A 21,250-nucleotide genomic window follows, 5' to 3' on the forward strand; every position below is an offset into this window, starting at 1 on the left:
TTTACTATTAATGTCCTTGCACGTGAATTAACCTTTTAATCCATCCCCTTTATAAACAAGTGAAGGACAAACACTTTAATTTGAGGTTCATATTAACTTCTAGTACTTGTATCAAGTCTTAATAACAGAGGTCCCAGAAATCTATCAATATTTTCCCACTAGATGCTATAATTTAAAATAACAATAACAAAGAGGTGTTATTGACTTTAAAACATAAATTATATATATGATTACATTATTATAGAACATGGTACACTTTATAATTATAAAGTGGTGCAAGGCCATACTTTAATTGGAAGACCTTTGGGGAAATCTAGGAAAGGGTAAGCAAGAGGATGGTCTACCGGTTGAACAAGCTCCCAATGAAAATTAAGAACAAGATGGTGAATGAAAATGGCCATTTCCAATTTGGCCAGCTCTAACCCCGCACAAAGCCGAGCCCCTCCCCCAAACGGCATGAAGTTGTTGTTCATAACCGACGCCACTTCTCTACTCCTACTCTGCAAAGTTCATTTCAAATCAAGGCCAATTAAATCTCCACACCACAACAAGACATGTATACGTCGCGTGTGCCGTACCTAGTACCTAGACATGTAAATTAATAACGAACCTGCCATCTCGATGGATCGAATTGATGAGGATTGTCGAAAACTGATGGATCATAATGCACGGCTGCAATCACTGGTAGAACTTTCCACCCACGTGGAATGTCATATCCTTCATTTTTTTCAAAAATAATTAAGGGTATCTTCACTTTTTTAACAAAATATTATTACTTAATACCTAACAAAGTAGGTACTTACCTTTGTACTTGATGTCCTTTATAGCCCTTCTATGAAGGAATCTTACAACGTTACCGTACCTTAATGTCTCATTAATTACCTAATTAACTCAATTCATAATTAAATTAAACAACACACATATTAATTTATTTATTTATTCAAGATTGAGAAATGGAGACACTCACACATTGAGTAAACTCCATTTTCTTGTAGTCATCCCAATTTAACTCTGTTTGTTTCTTGTCTCTTGCAATCTCACTATGCTCTTCCTGATCATCATTATCAATTATCATCAATAGAACTTAATTAATTAATTCAAGACAATAACAATAATAATAATAGATATATTGATATTGCAATCTTACTCTCAACCGACGAACAGAGTCGGGACAAGAGCTAAGGAAGTAGATGGCGAGGGAAATGGAAATCGAAGATGTCTCGTGGCCGGCGAAAAGCAAGCTAAGGACCAAGTCTAGGATTTGTTCCTTTGTTAGATTTGAATTCCTTAAGACCCACCACAATAGATCATCAACATCTTCTTCTTGTTGTTCCTCACCATTCAATACTAATCTTGTTGTTTCAATCTTCCTTTCCTCCATTCTTTCCTCGATAAATTTAAGAATCCTGGATCGAGACTGCTTAAAACAATTAAAAAATTATTAAGAACTAGTATATATTTCAATTTGGTGATGATCATTAATGATAATAACCTTTAAGGCCTTGCTATAAGCAGTCCCAGGCAAGTTTAAAGGAGGAGATATGACTCCTTTCATGAAAGTGGTATACTCTTTTTTCAGTTCATCAGTCTGTGTATTCTCTGGATCCAAGCTCATTATATTCTTCGCCATCAAGTTAAACGTAAACTGCACATAAACTCGTGTTTTCAATGTCATGAGTTCGAATCTTTAAAAAAAATAAAACAATTGTACTTACCCTTTTAGCCTCGTGCTGAGCTGAAAAGACGTGGGAATTGAGTTTCCAAGAATTGAGGACGAAAAGGGTTTGTTTCTCAACCTCAGGCAAGACAAGTGTCCTAAGCCTATGATTACTAAGGAAGTTTAAAGAGATCATTCTCATGTCTCTATGCATGTCCCCAACAAGGACTAACATCGACCATTTTCCAAGAATCCCACCTATGCTGCTCGGATAGCTGCACTCGAATAACCTTCCTTCGTTCTGTAATATGTACTTGTTTAGACCAGGATCGGCCGACACGACTGTCTTCTCTCCAAACAAGTTGGACCTGAAGATCTTTCCGTACCTGAAGAGATATATATTCATTAATTAGTTTAACTTGTAATATATATTAATTAAGATGGCTCTGTTTTTGTTATACCTGGATATATGTTCTTCCATGAATTGACCTATTGTGGTGGCTGTGTATGGCTTCAAGTAACCGATTGTTTCGCCAATGAAAGGCCAACCGGATTGACCTGGTGGAAGATTCAGATCAGGGTTTTGCCCCAGGCTTTTCGAGACAAATATAAACATTAGTACCGACAACAACAGTACTACTGATGAGAAAACATAGATGAGAAACTCCATGTCAGACATTGATATGTTTTGCTTCTTTCTTTCTATTCTTTTTAGTTGGTGGAACATATTAGTTGAAACCATGTTTCTATTTATAGAGGGAAAAATAGTAGTTTTGAGCTTAATTATATAAATATTCTAAAGTAAAAATATTTTTAGTTGATGGTCAAGAAAGAAACACAATAAAAATGAAAGAATTCCAATAAAAAAAATCACTACACTAGCTCAACTCTTTTTCAGATAGAATTGAGAAACAAATATGAGAATGGTTGATTAAACGAATCGGCTCTTTCAAGTCCTTTTCTTTTTATCTCGAACTTTTCACTATTAATGAGCCGAGTTTTCATTTAAATATAGTATGTGTAGTAGCCAATAGAGCACCTCTAATGCTTTTAAATTTATCTTAAAACAACACACAATCAAAATCAAAACAATCTTCAACAACATAATTTGTTCCCCTCAAGAGTTGGAGAAAGATAACATAAATAAGTAATAAGGAAATAATACAAAACAATCCTAACAACATAATTTATTCCCCTCAAGAGTTGGAGAAAGATAAAATAAATGAGTAATAAAGAAAGAATATCAAATTTATAGTGGGTTAGTTCAAAATTACTTAAATTCATTGTCAAGACAGAAAAAAACATTGATTATATGTCAACAAGTTGTTACAACTAAGAATGTACAAGAAAAAAGATGAAGAACAATACTGAAAAAATATATTATTGGGTAACAATAGAAGTTACTATAGATCTATTTTCTATCTTAATCTATAAAAAGTAAAAACTCTTGTTTTCTTTCTTTAAAATGATACTCATACAACAATAATTTCACCAAAATTCACATAAATCTTATATGTCAGCTAGCTATAAGACAATCTTCCTCTAGCTAATAAATCTTCCTCTAGTCATGTTGACAGTTATGATCAACCAAACACATCTTCCTTCTTGTTATAATCAAACTCAATTTTTCTTGTCTCAAATTACCTAGAGCATTATCTCAATACAATCATTCTTCTATACATAATTTACATTATGTCATCTTCATAATTTCATAATATTCAGGGGGGGGGGGGGGGGGGGGGGGACTTTAAACTAATAAATTCCATCATTATAGATGTTTTACAAAATAAAATTCTTACATTCACATTATCTAAGTAATAAAAGAAAAATAACACAGTGACCACCAAAAAGTGTTCCTTAGTAAAGTGTTTTAAATTAGTTACTAATTCTTTCTTTGTTACAAATTAGTGGGAAAAAATTATAATATTCACACAAGAAGTCATATATAACAACTATTTGTAAATATTAATTATGATGTGAATTTCATTTTTAATATGTATATACAGTGAGTTAAAAAATTGAGAAATGTAATAATAATCTTGAAAAGTTATAGGCGAACACTCGCAAAATTCAAAAACTTGTGTGGATTTTATCGAAATAAATTATTGTTAAACTTAACTGCTGATAATTAAAAGTTAAAATACATAATCAAATACGTAATAATTTATAAAATTCATAACAAATATCAAGTTTAATTCATTAAATGTTAAAAGTAAATTCAAATTTTATTACAAATATAGTAGACTAAACGTTTACTTACTTGCAATATGCACTGTTGATTTGCACATATAGCTATTGAGGTATAATTATTAACGGACATATTACCATTTTAATTAAATTATTATATGATTAACTTTGACAATAATCTAAAATGATGTTTTTCTCTTTTAATTTAGGCATATATTTTATTTTGGGAAAAATGTTAATTTTACAAACCAAGTTGTAAGAAAGTGTCAAATTTACTCATTAAATATCAAGTCTACGGAGGGTCCCACCTTTTGTCTAGTACCTTCTACAAGTCTTGCAGAAATGCATCGGCTGCGCGAGGCTGTAGTTGTTGTAGTAACAGAATTTCGTGTTTGGAGAATCGCATCTCGAACACTTCATCGGCTGTCCACCTTCACCGCCGTCACAGTTTTTCGGCCACTTGGTTGTTCTTCCGTCACAATATTATTATCTGACTTCAACCTAGCTGGTTCTTTAATTTTCTGGAAAAAGTTAAAAAAGAAAAGATCTTTATAAATGATTAGTTCATTATTTCATAATTTAATCTTCGTTACAGTAACCTATACACTATCAGATCAATTTTAATTCCAGCTATAACATAAACAAAAATAGACAATGAGAGTTATAGAAATGGTGTTCGTGATCATTATAAAGATTTTAGAAAAAAAACAGATTACTCATATTAGAGATGAAGAAATAAAAATGAACAGTTAGAATGAAGAGTTGGGGTAAAGAAAGAGAGAAAAAATTTGGATGTTTTGTTTAAATGGAAAAAAAATTAAAGTAATGTAAATTAAAAATAAATAAAAAAATAAGTGGATATTACATGTGGCAAAGTTTTTAACTCCGTTTAACTTTTCCGTTATTTTAAATAAATTTGACACTTTTTGACAAGTTAGTATATATAAATAGAATTTTGATATTTAATGAGTAAATTTAATACATTCTTACAACTTGGTGTGTAAAATTGGCATTCTTCCCATTTTATTTTTACGAACATATCACGAAAAAAAATAATGTGTTCCAAAATACGATTATAATCACACAAAAAATGTTATTAATATATTATGTAAATAAAAGTAAGGTCAAACTATTTAGATTATTTCAAAAACTATGTAAAATATATGTACTGTATAAATAAATATTTGCCATATATTATAACTTTTATATTGAGTACAAATAATTAAATTAAATAAAAAAATAAGTGTATATTACATGTGGCAAAGTTTTTAACTCCGTTTAACTTTTCCGTTATTTTAAATAAATTTGACACTTTTTGACAAGTTAGTATACATAAATAGAATTTTGATACTTAATAAATAAATTTGACACATTCTTACAACTTGGTGTGTAAAATTGGCATTTTTTCCATTTTATTTTTACGAACATATCACGAAAAAAAATAATGTGTTCCAAAATACGATTATAATCACACAAAAAATGTTAATAATATATTATGTAAATAAAAGTAATGTTAAACTAATTAGATTATTTAAAAAATTATGTAAAATACATGTATTGTATAAATCAACATTTGTCATATATTATATAACTTATATTGACTACAAATAAGTAAATAAAAGAAATATTTTATTTAAAAATAATTAAACATAAAATATTCCATTATTACTTTCATTGAAATCAATTGTGAATTAAATAAAATAAATACATTAACATAAGCTTAAAATTTCTAACAATTACATATATTCAATTTAAATCTCTTTCACACGTAAATCGCATATTAATTCATCGTCATTAAAATAAGAACATTAACGTAAGCTTAAAATTTTTAACAATTACAGATATTCAATTTAAATCTCTTTTACACTTACGCGTATTAATTCATCGTCATTACCAACCTTCTATCCTCACTAACGATATTTTACACCAACTAACTTGTCATTACCCTCTCACGTATATATAACTTGATAAAATAATAATTTTTAATAATTTTTTAAATATGACCACGTTAATTCTTAAATATTTAAAATGGTTAATTTATATTTATAATTTACGTATTAATATATTAATTGATATTAATCATTGGTTTGATTCGTATATTGACTAATGTAATGACTATTATATTAATCACATAAAATACTTATTCTCATTTACACTTAAATCCAAATAATTTGAAATAAAAAAAATATGTTCCTATAACCAATCATATTGGTTTGATTATATATATATTGACTCATGTAATGACTAGTATATTAATCCAAAAAAGATACTTATTCTCATTTACACTCAAATCCAAATCATTGAAATTAAAAATGTGGTCCTTAACCAATAATAAAACATTATCATTAGTATTAGTTAGATGTAACAAAATTGCATTTGACCATATTGTTTGGAAGAGGTAATTAGAAAGTGGGGAAATGAATGATGTGGATACATGGATATGCAATTATATGGTCGACGACATCGACACTTTTTCTGCTAAGGGCTATGCACCAAATTTCAATTCCCATGCATATAATAAATACACCACTCAGAATTATCAATCATGAATTATTATCACATTCATTATTACCTTTTCTTTGCTGTCATTTGTTCATACTATAACCCTATATACATAATTCTATTAAATAGCTGAAAATTATTATTATTAACTTTTACATGATATTTAATATGTAGATAAAATACATGAAAATAATCTATCTAAGAGATCAAAATCGTGGATAACAATTTTCTCGATAAAAGCTATCCAATCAAAGGGTCAGGAATGAGTAAACGTGGACCAATATAATTACAAATCATATCTATTGATGATGGGCCAATATTGACCTAACAATCAATGAACAACAGTCCAATTTCCTTACCACTCGTGCGGGTTGGCCCACTTCGATTTCAACACTTGTCCTACTTCCTAAAAAAAAATTATTTTAATTTATAATCATTTTAAAATAACTATTATAAATTCAAATTATAAAATTAATTTTTATATATATTAACAACCAAAGCACTTAGTAAAAAACATTGTTATAGACAATTATGAATTAAGGTCAATCAAATATAACCAAATCTATAAAGAAGGTTAAGAGAATAAAACAAACAAATTAATAGAAAATATATTTTCCTTAAAGTTAATAAGAGATGAGATCTACGGTTTCAAAATTTATGTTCCCACTTTGTACCATTTTATAAAATATGTGGATTTTTTTTTCTCTCTCTTTATTACTTTTGATTTATTCTTTAAAATAATTCATTTTTGTGAAGGTGGTATAAAATAAAACATATCATTTGAAACAGCATATTTGAACTCAGTTAATAAACCTATTAGAACATAAGTTACTTAAATAAAAAAAAAATCTTACATACAATATTGAAATTTAATTCCCAAAATAACTTAAGTTAGATTGAGTAATAAAATTGTAAGAGCTTTAATATATATATATATATATATATATATATATATATAATGTAAAAAGTAAATATGACATCTCCACTTTTATTTAAAATATTTTAATTAGGAACCGAACTCATTTTAAAATTCACTAACCACTTGAGTTACCTCATGAATTAGTGATATATTAAACTTAATTAGGTAATGATGGGACAAGTGAAGCAAAAGGGTGAGTGATCCCAATAATGCTTAGCTGGAAATTGGAGTACCAAATTTGGTAAGACCATGCCATATTAATATAAGTGTATATATATATTTATTGAATTATTGATTATACAATAGAGATGAAGAAAGAAATATAGGGATGTAATTAAATAAAGGAAGGATATGTATCGATCGGACTCCACTCTGCCAACATTAATCAATTTGTTTCCTCTAACCACTTCATTATTACAAAGTGATACAAAAAAAAAACATTAAATAAAATAGTAAAATGTGTTATAATAAATTGGAGATATTACCACCAGTCACACTCATCACTCATCATCGTAACCACCACTAGAGGTTAAAAATTAAGGATGGGGTATATACTATATACAGTGCCGACCTCAATAATGGACTGCCCATCCCATGTAAAAAAGTCGTGAATTTTTTTAATGCTTTAATTTTAGTTAGAAGAAATTGTTAAAAAAAAGTGTTTTTTTTTTATGAAAATTGAGAATCCATGACCAAATAAATTTTTTTTTTCATCTTGATACACTATGTTATGTTATACAATATTACGTTCAAAATTTAATAAATTTAAATAAAATTATTTTTTTATTAAATGGGTTGCCCTAACCCGTATTGTCGAACTTACCACAGGGCCGACCCTTGGGTATATATATTTTTCTTTACCATTTTTTTCTAAATAAATATTAAGAAACTAAGGCCTCGTTCGGATTGGGGTTTTGAAAAAACCTAAAGAGGAAAAAAAGTAATGATTGATGATGATTTTGAGGAGGTGATGATTATTTTTGGTATTGATATATATGAATAAAATAAAAAATAATAATTTAAAATATAAGGTATTTTAGTATTTTGTTTAATGAAATGAGTGATGTGATTAGTGAGACGTGATTGATTGAAAAATTAATTTTTGACGAACTTTTAAAAAAATCCCAAAGAGAACAAGGCTTAAGTTTATTTAATCCAGACACCTTCTTAATTCAAGTCAATTTATATATCTTTTATAACTATACATTTTTCATTTGTCATGTCATATTTCAATATATATTGATGTCGAGATCAATATGTTTATCAGTTTAAATCATTAATGCTTTTCATATATCGACTTCCGTTTTTTAAATAATATGTACTTCTCACTAAGACATGCCAAACTCAATTTTCGGTTCCATTTTCAAAAAGTGATATTTTTTCTAATTTTTTTTAGACCTTGACTATAAAACTTTCTAAAGATTGCGCATAATCTAATTTAGTCTCGATTTATACAAAATTCACTCGACACTCCTTATCTCAACAATATATTTAAGTTAAAGTAATTGAACTTCACAAGCAATACCCATCCTTGTGATCTTTTGGCCATCAAGAAACAAAATGTCCTTATTTCACAAAACATATCTAAGGATGAAAATTAATATTGTTAAATACAAGCTTAACACTACATCCCCAAAAATCCATAGCCTTTATAAAAGGGTTTCAATTCAACTTATTTAAACAAGTCATCATCTTATACATATATTTTAATAAAATCAATTAGTTTATCGTTTAAATAATCAAAATCCCAAAAATACAATATTTGTCTCGATAAATTAGTCTTTTAAAGGAATCTTTCTTAGAAGTTTGACTATATTTTAAAATTATACACATAAAGCCAACTTAAAGAGAGATGCATTATATTTAGACACGTAGGTATTGATGTGAAGTATCTAACAAATGAATTTAAATTTGAAATTGGTGTTTGAATGATATAATTAAATTTAATTGAGATTTGATATGATATGATATGATTTTAAGTCTACCATATGTCTTTTTCTTTTGTTTCTTTAACCACCATCCATATATAGTTGATTGCACTCTTTTCATTTTCTTAAGAGATAGGCTATAATCTATTTATAGTAGGGCAGGGCATAATCAAGAGATTAATGCCAAAATAACACTCATTATTGCGCACGAGTAGACCCCGACGACCAAGGAAATACGTGTCCAGATCCTCTTCTCTCTATTTTATAAATTAATTATATTTTATTTTTTAAGATCAACCAGATTTATATATATTTTTTAAAACAATAACAATCTTTTACAAGATTATGTAAACAAAAAATATAACTATACAAATATTTAAAAGTTTTAAGCATAATACAAACAATTATGAACATACCATCATCATATATATTATGGACGCAATTTCCGGGGTTACATGACTTCTATATTGTCGTAATATGTTAATTTTTTAATAATTTAATGAATAATGATTGCATTAAGTTACACTCCACTGCAACTGTTTCCTCTATAAATTTTATTTATTTTTAAATGTAATATAAATAATATTACTCACAACTAAACTTTTGTAAAATTTAATATATATTGCATGATAGGAACGAAATGATAATTTATTAGGGATGTTAATTGTGTTTATTGTGCCTATACAAAGGTGATGGAGTTTGATTCTCATTTATAACGAGTTGGTTAAAGTAAGAGTCAACATCGTGAGATCGCGTTAGCTATTGACAAATCTAGGAAATAGAGTTGGGCTGGATTTTTAAAAAATTAGGTGGGTTTGAAATAAAAGAAAAGAAAAATTATTGATAAAACGAGTGGATAAATGTGAATTTTGTCATTTCGAAAATTAGAATTTTTTCAAGGGGTCTCAAAAGCGCAGCCTAGGAACAATGCAATTAACTCAATTTCGGTGCAAAGTGTATGAGAATATCGAAAATCAATATAAAAATGATTTCATAAATTTGAATCACATTTCAACAAAACAACAAATCGCGGACATGTCAAATGTAATTTCATTCAACCCTGAATAGGGTTTGTATAAAGTATATATATACATGAGTATTCTATAACCTAATTGGTCATATCTCCGGCCCATTTAATCATATATAATAATAGAATATCAACTAATTATATAACATAGTCTAACACCCCTCCTCAAGTTGGAGTATGCAAATCACAGATGTCCAACTTGGATCTAAAATGGTCGAATAATTGTTTCCCAAGAGGCTTAGTGAGAATATCAGCCGATTGAGAAGTCGTGGGAACATGGGAAGCAACAATAGTCCCATCCTGGATATGATCCCGTAAGAAATGTAAATCCATTTCAATGTGCTTGCTACGCTCTGATACCATATCAAATGTAATTTCATTCTTAACCCTGAATAAGGTTTGTATAGAGTATATATATACATGAGCATTCTATAACCTAATGGGTTGTATCTTCGGCCCATTTAATCATATATAATAATATTAATATAATATCAACTAATATAACATAGTCTAACCGGATATCTTCACCAAAGCAGTCGAAGGAAGCCACTTAGCAGAGCTAAAAATATGATTAAATCTGCAAGACTTTCATCTTGAGGAAAGGATATGAGAATATCGAATTAGTTTAATTTGATTTAAGCTGATTTGTTTAATTGTAATTAGTTTTAGGTTATTATGTAAATATTTTAAGAGTTTAAGGAGTCATGTGACATTATACCTAAACTAGTTATATAATAAAATCAAACTGAACAAAATAAAAGTATTATGTTCTTTCCCTAATTCAAACCTAGTATCTTCTCTCTCGCTCTCCAATTCTAGATTCTTCGTTCAAAGTGTTGTCCATGATTGTGAGCCTACGATTTCAAACAGGATTGTGCAATTTTATAAAGATTCATTCAATGAACCACACATAGGGTTAGACCGAAGTTGGATGGTGTGAATTTTGCTAATATTAGTGTGGACTGTGGAGCAAAAAACACATTGAAAACTCGTTTAACGGAAAAAACAAAAAAAGTGGAGGCAGCTGTAATGGGTTGTAGGAATGATAAGACAGCGAGAAACGATGAATTTAATCTAGCCTTTTTTTTAAATGTGATTTTTTTCTCAAAAATAATATCATGGAAACGATCAAGCATTTTTATAAATTCTCATCATTTGACAAGAGTTGGAACTCTTCGCTAATATGTCTGATTCGCAAAGCACCCAAGACTATTGATATGAAAAATTTTAGACCTAATAGTCTTGTTTCATCTTTCTACAAGATTGTGTATAAATGTTGGGCGAATAGACTACGCGGAATTTTTTATTTAGTGATATCGACATATCAAATGGCTTTTATTAAAGATCGCCAAATTTTTTATGCGTCCCTTATTGCAAATTAATGTATTGATTCAACAAATTTCAGAGGAGATAAGTGTATCTTGGTGAAATTTGATATTGAAAAAGTTTATAATCATGTTAATTGAGAATTTTTATTTGATGTGATGGGTAGAATGTGTATGGGAGAGAAGTGGACAGATTGGATCAAATTATACGGGTCAACAACTAAGTTCTCTGTAATAATGAATGGAAGCTCTAAAAGTTTTTTCAAAAGCTCCAGGGGAATCTGACAGGGTGATCCTCTTTTTTCATTCATGTTCGTCATTGTCATGGAAGCTTTTTCAAAAATGTTGACTTTCGTTGAGCATTCTAGCCTAATTAAAGGAGTGACTTGTGAGATGAGGAGGCCTCCATTTGTCATTTCAATTGATTTTTGCGGACGATACCTTATTCATGATTCAAGTCACTCACAGAAATTTCAAACATCTTTGAGATATTCTCTATTTGTTTTAAGCCTATTTAAGTCTAAGATCTTTTTCTCAAACTCCGTATCCAATAGAAGTAAGATGACACTTTCAAACATCTTGGCTTCAAGATGGGATCATTTCCGTCTACTTATCTTGTGATGCCTTTAGGTGCTAATCCCGTTTTAAAAACTTTTGGGATAAAAGCTATCAATATATAAGAGCAAGATGATTTCAAAAGGTTGGTGTTTGGTTCTCATCAAAAGTGGTTTAGAATCTATGTCTTTTATATGATGTATCTATTTCTTATACCTAAAAGTGTGGTTGTGAAGATGAAAAAAAATATTTGTAAATTTCTTTGGAGGTTCTCTTAGTCATCCTTCTGTCATTTGTAAGTTGAGATAAAATGAGAAATTTAAGGACCAAGGGGGCTTGGGTATACAAGATTTGACTTCGTTTATCAAAGATCTTTTTATCAAAATGGTGTAGTAGATACTTCTCGAAGCCTACTTCTTTGTGGCTACTATGATCAGATACAAGTATGGGCAGAATTGGTCTGGTTAATTCACCAAACCTATTAATCGGGCAGTAGGATGTAATATTTGGAGTGACATCTCATTAATGTGGAAGTCTTTTCGCGGACAATGCAGATTTTTGGTTAGCGATGATTCTTCAATTAGTTTTTGGGATGACGTATGGTGTAGTGTCAGAAATCTTTCCTTGATTATTATAGTCTATATGTAGAGATGCTACAGTCAAAAACATGTTTGACGCGAGTTCTAATGGTTTTGCAATGAGAATCAGGTATAGAAGAAGACAAAATATTGAAGAGTTAGCTTCATATTATAGAGTGATGAACTTGGTGGATGTAAAGAAGTGAATCATTCTTTGTGTGATATTTTGTATTGTTAAAATATTAATAATTTTAATTTTAGTGATTGTTAGCGGAAAATATTTCTTACGGTCTCATATGGGAGAAGTTGTGGGACTATAAGTTCCTATCGAATATCTCGTTCTTTGGATGGAGTGTCATGCATGGATGAATTTTGACAAATGATAAATGCGTGAAAAATTAGTGTATTATGGCAAGTCGTTGCAGAATGTGTCACTGTTGTCCTGTGATGGAGTGATTGTGATTTGGAATTGATTATAGAACATGACTGGTGTTTAGTGGGTTATGTCATAATCCATCGTTTATCGTTTGTTGTTAGAAAGTGTGGATAGAGACAGTGAGTTTAGTTGGTCTGAGTCGTTGGGTCCTTATCTCGCTTATATTCTAGTGGACCATTTGACTTGAAAGAAACCTTAGAACGTTCAGTTATCGTTATTCACCAATGCGTTTAATTCATAATTCTATTATTATGACAATCAAGGAGATTTTATTAGGTAAACCAGTTGAGTCAGTTGCAAAATTTATTGATATTTTTGAAGATCTCCGTGCTCGTTAAATTTTATTCTTTTTGTTTGATCATTAGTGAACTATTTGTGTTGTGCTTTTTTTAAATGTTTTTCTTTCAATTTTTGTAATATTTTTGTCGTTGAGTTTAAACGACTCTCATTTGTATTATTTTGTTTGAACTATTTAAAAAAGAAAAAAAAATAGAGGTTTATGTCATTTTCCAATTTTTTATAAAATAAAAATGGGTTTGTTGTAGTCCACCCTAACCCTAACCTAAATCCGTACTTGGAGTGCTAGCTTTTTCAAATAAAAAAATTTAATATAAATTTTTACTTTTTATTAAGGGTTGGTTGGTTGACACCTTTACTTCATGTGATGCTTGATCAATTAATTATTATGTCATTTTTTTTTCTACCATGAATGATGCTTGGGTCATTTTATTTTTTCTTATTTCTACAAATATAATGCACGACCAGAGGTTTGCCTTTCCCGACCCACATGCACCAAATAAACTTTTTTGAATGGTCAAATTTGTCTGTCAATTACATTACCATCAGCAGCAATGTCACTTGCAACTAAAGTAGGGCTAATCATGTTTACAGCAATCATTAAAAAGCTTATAATCAGATAGTTTTGTGCTATATCATCATTAGCCTAACATGACCATCAAACAATGCTAGTTAGTCCTAGTATTTTAGTACAACATATATGATTAATCTAATCATAGTGGCCTTGTCTAATCATACATGAGTGGGTAACAACTAGTTCTATCTGTAACTAATTATTAGTAAATAACAATCATTGTTTTCTACTTTAATAGGATATAATGTACTCTTTCTAGATAAATTAAAGTAATATCTATATAGTATATACATCAAATAATTGAGAGATGGTTATTTCTTGAAAGACAAGTTTTCACATCATATAAATTCCAGGCTTTCACCCGGGAGACCCGGGTTTGAAACTTTTTTTTGGTTCTTGACACTTATTTTTTCTATTTCAAATCTCCCATAAAATGAAACAAAATTTATAAATTCTGAATCAAAGTTTTAAATAACACAAGCAGAAGAATGGAATGGAGCCAAGAGCTTAGTTTTCAATTAATAAGCATACAAACATTGTTTCCTATTTCAAGCATGTCAAAAAAATAGGAATAGAAAAAGGAATTTTTCTAGCAAACAGAAAAGAAACCAAAAAGGCATAATAGGTCTAATTATGCAGCAAAGACATTGAAATGCCTTGGTAATAAGTAGAAACTTAGTTGTTAATTGCAGAGAGCATTCCACTGCCAGAAATTGGCACAACCACCTCCCATCCTGGTCCTTTGATTGGAAGCACAGAAACGCCACCCGCGGTCTGTTCTTCACTGGACAGATCCGTAGGAGGAGGAGCAGGACAAACCACGAGATCACTCCGGTCCATCACCTTTTCCAAATCTTCATCACTTATAGATGTCTGAACCCACTTGTCCTCTATATCTTCTTCATCCTTTAGTAAAGCCAGCAATTCTTGTTCCTGATTAAAACAAGTAACCAATAAATACTATATATGCTTACACTTCTATTGAATATGACAATAGTGTACAAACAAACCTCCATCACATCATTTGTACTCTTATGGTTAACCTCATGAAATTGTCCTTTCCCGATAACCACACGTTCAAGCTTTAATTTACTGAAAGCCCTTTTCAGGATTCGAGTCTCTACAGATTGGGCGGTTGCTAGCCTGTAAACATGAACTGGTTTCGTCTGACCAATTCTGTGGCAGCGATCCATTGCCTGTAAATCCATTTGGGGATTCTGAACCACAACCCAATTCATTATACACACAAAGTAGACAGTAAGTTGAGAAACACATTTATAAAGAAAAAATTAACAGATCAAGCCACAATATATATTACCCAATCGCTGTCATACAAGATACAGGTATCAGCTGAAGTGAGATTGATACCCAACCCTCCAGCTCTAGTGCTAAGAAGAAATACCCTTAAAGTACTGTTCTCATCATTGAACTCCTTGATCTGTAGTAAAACAGAGAAATAATCAGGACCTTATGCCAAATATCAACAATCCAAATTCCAAAATACCCTCTATGAATTCATTATAACTTTTGGAAATAACCCTAGATAAAATAAAACAAGGTCCAAGTTTTATGCCAATCTTAATGGTGTTAAAAGTGAAGATAGTACAGATGAGCATAAATTGATGTCATACATTCAAGGGACACTATATACCTGTCTTCTTCTCTCATCCAATTTAACAGATCCATCAATTCTACAGATTTCAAATCCCTTTTCACTGAAATAGTAATCTATTATATCCAGAATCTTAGTCCACTGGGAAAATATCAAAACCTGCAAGTGAAGTTGACACAATATGTCAATGATAAAGAACACAGCATGTGAAACTAATAACCTAATAACAGTCTACCCGGAAATCACATATTCATATGCCAGGTAAAAATGAGGAATAGATACATACTTTGTGGTTGTGTGCAAATAGCTTTTCCAGCAATCTCTCTAACAACTGAAACTTTCCACATTGTTCAACTATCTGCTCTACAGGAGGATAATCAACTGTGAAGAAATAGATGGAAAATGAACTAATAAGCTGAAGCATAAAATAAAATTCCACAGTTATCAGAAAAATAATATAATAATACTCACAGGAGCCATTAAAAGCAGACTCTAAAAGATCAGGATGATTGCAGTTTTTCCGAAGTTGAATCATCAAATTGTTAAGCCTTCCCTTCATTCCACACCCTGCATGCAAACATATTAAATAGTGCTTTTACCTATAAAATAATAAGAAATTATACGAAGTAATCGATAGACTGAACTAAAGAAATTTCATATAAAAAATTGAGATTTTTGGATCTGAAGATGGCTTTTAGAATCGCATAAATGGTGCCCTAAAATCAGAGTGACGGTTTTTAGAATCACATAAATGGTGCCCTAAAATCAAAGTTTTGTGCACTCCAAATTATTCACACTATGATTTGGAGTTCTAACATGCTGCATTTAGTTAAGGTTATTCAGAAAATCTTCCTAATGCATGCCATCTTAATAGCATTTCACAATCATACTCTGAACAATGTATAAAAGTTCCCCATTTAACAATCATGCCAGTTAGAGAGATTCACAAAATGATCTCAAATCTTGTACAATACAAATAGGCAGAACAAAGTTGAACAAGCAAACATGCTTGTCAGCATTCATAGTTCAATTATTTAGGAGACAAAATAAAAAGTTTTCACCATTTCATTTCTCCTTTTATTTTTATAACAATTGTATACCTTAGAGAGAATATATGATTCAAGCAAGTGATATAATTACCTATTTCCACCTTATCGCTCAAATAGTTCTCTAATGTCTTATTAACTAGATGATCTTGAAAGTTCTTTTGATGCTCAGTCATGTTAGCATAAATAATTATCTCCTTTTTCCTAGGAAGCATCTTTTCAACTTCTGATTTCATCCTACGAAGAAGAAAAGGACGTAGAATTGCATGAAGTTTTGCCACTACCTGCAGAAAAATGCAATAATGTTTATATCAAGTACATAGTAGATTGTATGAAAACTTGTATATTTCACTCTATGGCACAAACAGATAACATACTTGAGCCTTCCTCTTCTCTTCAATGTCTTCGCTTCCTTCTTCATTGTTGTATTTACCAGACAGATCAAACCTGATTTAATTACATGCAATCCAAGTGGAAATGGATTACAACCATGTTCAGGAAAGAACAACAAGCTAACAAAAGCTTGAGAAAATTCATGACCAGTTAAAAAGATGCTAAAAAACTTTTTTGGTGAACAAGAATGGTCTAGTTATTAAATTTTCCACACAAAAAATGTTCCTTGGCTATTTATTTACATGGAAATTTAATATTCTTACTAACTGCTAAATGGAAAATTATCATTCTATCAGAAAAAGTTGCATGATGATCCAAGTAATCCTCAGGTTCAATTTAATGATAATGGCTATTGTGAGTAGAGGAAAATGGCTTTTTATGGTGCCCTAAAATCTACCCTTATCTCAGACTGAGACAGTACTGGATACAAAATGGCAGAGAAACGTAACCAGACATTGCTCAAGATTGGCCTAAGGTTTTATTTCTTGTAACTTTCACAGAAAAGATAATATATACTGACCATGACTCAAATTCTTCATGAGATTCAAATACTTCAGGTAAGATAAAATTCAGCAAGGACCAAAGCTCTGCTAAGTTGTTCTGCAGTGGTGTCCCAGTTAGTAGAAGCTTGTTTTCAACTTGCAAAACTTTCAATTGCTTCACTAGCAAGCACTTCGAATTTTTTAGCCTGTGACCCTTCAGGACAAAATCTAAGTTAGTTGAAGGAAATCAAACGCAAACAACAAAGCAAATTAACATTCAAGATATGTGAGTAAAAGGGAAGTCTCTATTTTACCTCATCAACCACGAGATATTTCCATTTGTAGTGCTTCAAAACCTTCTTTGCATCAAGAGATGCCATTTCATATGATGTAATAACAATAGGAAAATTGGGGCCAACTTCCTTCGGCATGTGTTTCCTCCTTATCTCATTCCTTTCCTTCTTATTTCCATGATAAATAATTACTTTTATGGAGGGCACAAACCTAGTAATGTATAAATTGCAAGCAAATAAGTAAACGGTTTGTTATTGTATTTGCAGGTCAACAATAGCAATTGGCCATAATCAAATAGGGAAGTACCTTTCTATCTCATTTACCCAATTTGAAAGTGTTGAAAGAGGAGCAATAACCAAATAAGGGCCATCCAATCCATTCCCTTTCAGGTGGGCAAGGAATCCTATAGTTTGAATTGTTTTTCCCAATCCCATTTGATCTGCAAGGATTCCATTCAATCCATTTTGCCATAGGGCAATCAACCATTTCACGCCTTTAATCTGATAAGGCTTCAGTTTTCCACCAGTCAACAAAGGCACAAGTTCAGCTTGTTCTTTTTCAAGTCTCTCCTCTTCAGTTAGATTCGTATCTTCAACAGAATCACCTTCCTTGGATCTCGTAAGCATTGCTTCAACAGCACGTTTGGCCTTCTTCTAAAAAATATGCAACATATTATTAGAGACCAAAAAAATATCTAATGAACAAAGGAACAAATTCAGGGTTAGAGAAACAATGAAATGATGAAATCTAATATATACTAACTGTAAATGAATGTAAACACAAAACAAACTGGTTAAACACACAAAAGGAACCATAATGTAAGGTGATTGAACAAGTTGGAAGAACTACAGCAGTCAAGATATATCTCCAAATAAAATCCAACACTTTATTATGTTATATTTGGTACACAAAAACTTTGGGAAGCAAAATGATTAGTGAATAGATAAACATGCAAAAACATGGAGTTACATTGTTGATAACAGTAGTGGCTTTTCTTTTACGTCCTCGGCCTTTAGTTTTCTCTTTAACGTTTCCATCAGCTTCATGAGCATAATCCTAACAACAATTGAAGATTCAATTTATTAGTAACATTAAAAATTACCATAAATTAATAATCAGGCATGAAGACATACTGTTGTTATTTGATCCATCTTTTCCAATAGAAACTCTGAAAAAAGTTGGGTTTGATTTAAAAGTTCGTCTAATTTTGAGAACTGTGAATCATTTAGTGTTGGTGCCTCAAGCTCTTTTGCTTTTTCCTCCTCTACCTTCATACGGATCTCCATTAGCTTTTCTTCTTCTTTGATCATGGAAGTAGAAATGAGAGAAGAATCTCCATTTTTTGAATCAAGAACAATCTCTTCCTCCAGCTTTACTCCTACCACCTCCTAATGAAAAAAATAGAACAAAATGCATATTAGAACACTGATAGATTTTCTCAATACAACCGCGCTGCCTTAGTAAGCTTGTATCTAATGATCTCATAACTCAAGGAACATCATTACTTCAAGGTAGATGCAAGTGATTAGCATACATTAATCCTGATCGGCATAGAGTTGGTACAAGAAACGCATACATAAATCTCCAATATCGTAAATGATAAACAAACATGCATAAAGTAAATAAGAAACGACAAACCTCTTCCTCGAGTACGGAGGTCGGAGATTCCGTACAAGACTCAGGTATTGCTTCGTTATCATCTGCCATTTCGATGTAGATGTCCTGTGACAAAACATTCATTGTAAGAAAAAAATCAAAAAATGAGATATCGATTTCAAAGACAGTATTACAGGAACCCTAGAACTAGAATGCTACAAACATAGATAACATCTTCAAACAAAAGAAGAGAAATGACGCAGTGACAAACCTCGCCGAGTTACAGAGAGAGAGAGAGAGAGAGAGATCTGGAGAGATTACAGCGCTTAGTGTAGTGAAGGAACTCTAAAAAGCGGGAGAAATGGACCGACTGCTTCACGCCGAAGTGCCTTTCTAGACAAATTCTGATTATAGGGTTTGGGCGGGAATTTGAGAGATGACAGATCTTTATTCACCCCCCGATTCTCCATTATTTACTAAACATACCCCTGCAATGCAATTTGTTGATTCTTACTTTGAGTCATTTGGGTTATTTAATCTTCATATGAAATTAATCACTATCCTAGTTTATTATTTAGAAGATATGATCACCTATTTTTTAATTAGTTTCTCTGCATTATCAGATGGGAATGTTGAAAAAAAAACACAAATAAATAAATAAATATATATATATTAATAATAAAACTATATATATATATATATTAATAATAAATCGCAATTAGAATTAAGATGTATATACAGTTGAAAATAGATACGATAACCTTTCAACGGTAAGAGTTAGTTATTAACGGTCATATTTTTTATATCGCACCTTAAAAATAGTTCAACGGCTATAGTTAGTTATTAACGGTCTTATTTTTTATTTCTCCGTGTTAATGTCACCTTTAAAATAGGACGCGTATCATTTTATTTGTTTTTATTTTTAAATATTACGTATCATTATAAAAGTATTTAATGATTTCTCTATTCAACTTTTTATTATTAAAAAATATATTTAATAATTTCTCTAATATTTTTTATTAAAAATATTTTTTAATTATTAATATGTTTTTTAAAATTATATATATTTATTTGCTACATATATAAATTTATTATTATTATATATTAAGTTTGTTATTTATATATGAATATATAACTTTTTAAAATTATTTTTAATAATGAAAATGATTCAAATTATAATAAATAATGATTAATTGAACTATATTTAATTAAAAACATTCACACACTAATTTAGTGTTTAATTATATGAATAGTTCAATCTAATTGTAAATAAAATATATGTATCAAAAACAAATTATTCAAATGTTGTTTAAAGTGTATCATCTAAATATATATTTTTACAAAATCAAACTACATAGTATAATCTCAAATTTTATTAAATCATCAATCAATGCTCAATAGCAGTATTATTTAAAATATATATAAATAAATATTAATTATATATTTGCAAATTAATAAATACTCAATAGTAGTATTATTTAAAATATATATATAAAAATAAATATTAATTATATATTTAATAATTAATAGGCAGATAGAGATAATTTATTAATAGAAAAATAAAAAAAATATTAATCACCATCCTATTTTATTATTTAATATTAATTAAATTATCAAAATATGATCCTTTATGTTTAACTATTTTATAATTTAATTAAATTATCAAAATAATCATCTATTTTCTAATTATTATAAAAAAAAAAGACTTGTCTGCATTATCAAATTTAGAATATTAAAAAATCTCAAATATATGTATATATATAAATTAATAATAAATCTCATTTAGAATAAAATTTGAGATACGGTTGAAATTTATCTTTTAACTGCGATAGTTAGTTGAAA

At 29.8% G+C, this 21,250-nt stretch overlaps 2 protein-coding genes across 3 annotated transcripts; both read right to left on the reverse strand.

Annotated features, from left to right (window-relative positions):
• Positions 1-263: 263 nt before the first annotated feature.
• Positions 264-2,353, reverse strand: LOC124916140 (cytochrome P450 90B1). Its single transcript, XM_047456873.1, has 8 exons — positions 2,119-2,353; positions 1,716-2,043; positions 1,493-1,645; positions 1,148-1,417; positions 968-1,051; positions 804-882; positions 611-717; positions 264-500 (listed from the first exon to the last, which is right to left on the reverse strand). The coding sequence occupies exons 1-8, from the start codon at positions 2,334-2,336 to the stop codon at positions 264-266; spliced, it is 1,476 nt and encodes a 491-aa protein (XP_047312829.1). The 5' UTR covers positions 2,337-2,353.
• Positions 2,354-14,479: 12,126 nt separating this feature from the next.
• LOC124914382 (ATP-dependent DNA helicase DDM1) lies at positions 14,480-19,811 on the reverse strand. 2 transcript variants are annotated; one of them, XM_047454921.1, is made up of 15 exons: positions 19,680-19,811; positions 19,451-19,534; positions 18,946-19,200; positions 18,782-18,868; positions 18,119-18,462; positions 17,833-18,022; positions 17,557-17,732; positions 17,021-17,090; positions 16,738-16,927; positions 16,069-16,164; positions 15,884-15,978; positions 15,637-15,756; positions 15,304-15,423; positions 14,996-15,202; positions 14,480-14,918 (listed from the first exon to the last, which is right to left on the reverse strand). In XM_047454921.1, the coding sequence occupies exons 2-15, from the start codon at positions 19,517-19,519 to the stop codon at positions 14,661-14,663; spliced, it is 2,277 nt and encodes a 758-aa protein (XP_047310877.1). In that variant the 5' UTR covers positions 19,520-19,534; positions 19,680-19,811; the 3' UTR covers positions 14,480-14,660. The 2 variants fall into 2 exon arrangements, with proteins under 2 accessions (XP_047310877.1, XP_047310876.1); XM_047454920.1 differs by having other exon boundaries at positions 18,119-18,465.
• Positions 19,812-21,250: the final 1,439 nt, after the last annotated feature.

The sequence above is a fragment of the Impatiens glandulifera genome, chromosome 9 (assembly GCF_907164915.1).
Source record: "Impatiens glandulifera chromosome 9, dImpGla2.1, whole genome shotgun sequence".
NCBI lineage: Eukaryota > Viridiplantae > Streptophyta > Magnoliopsida > Ericales > Balsaminaceae > Impatiens > Impatiens glandulifera.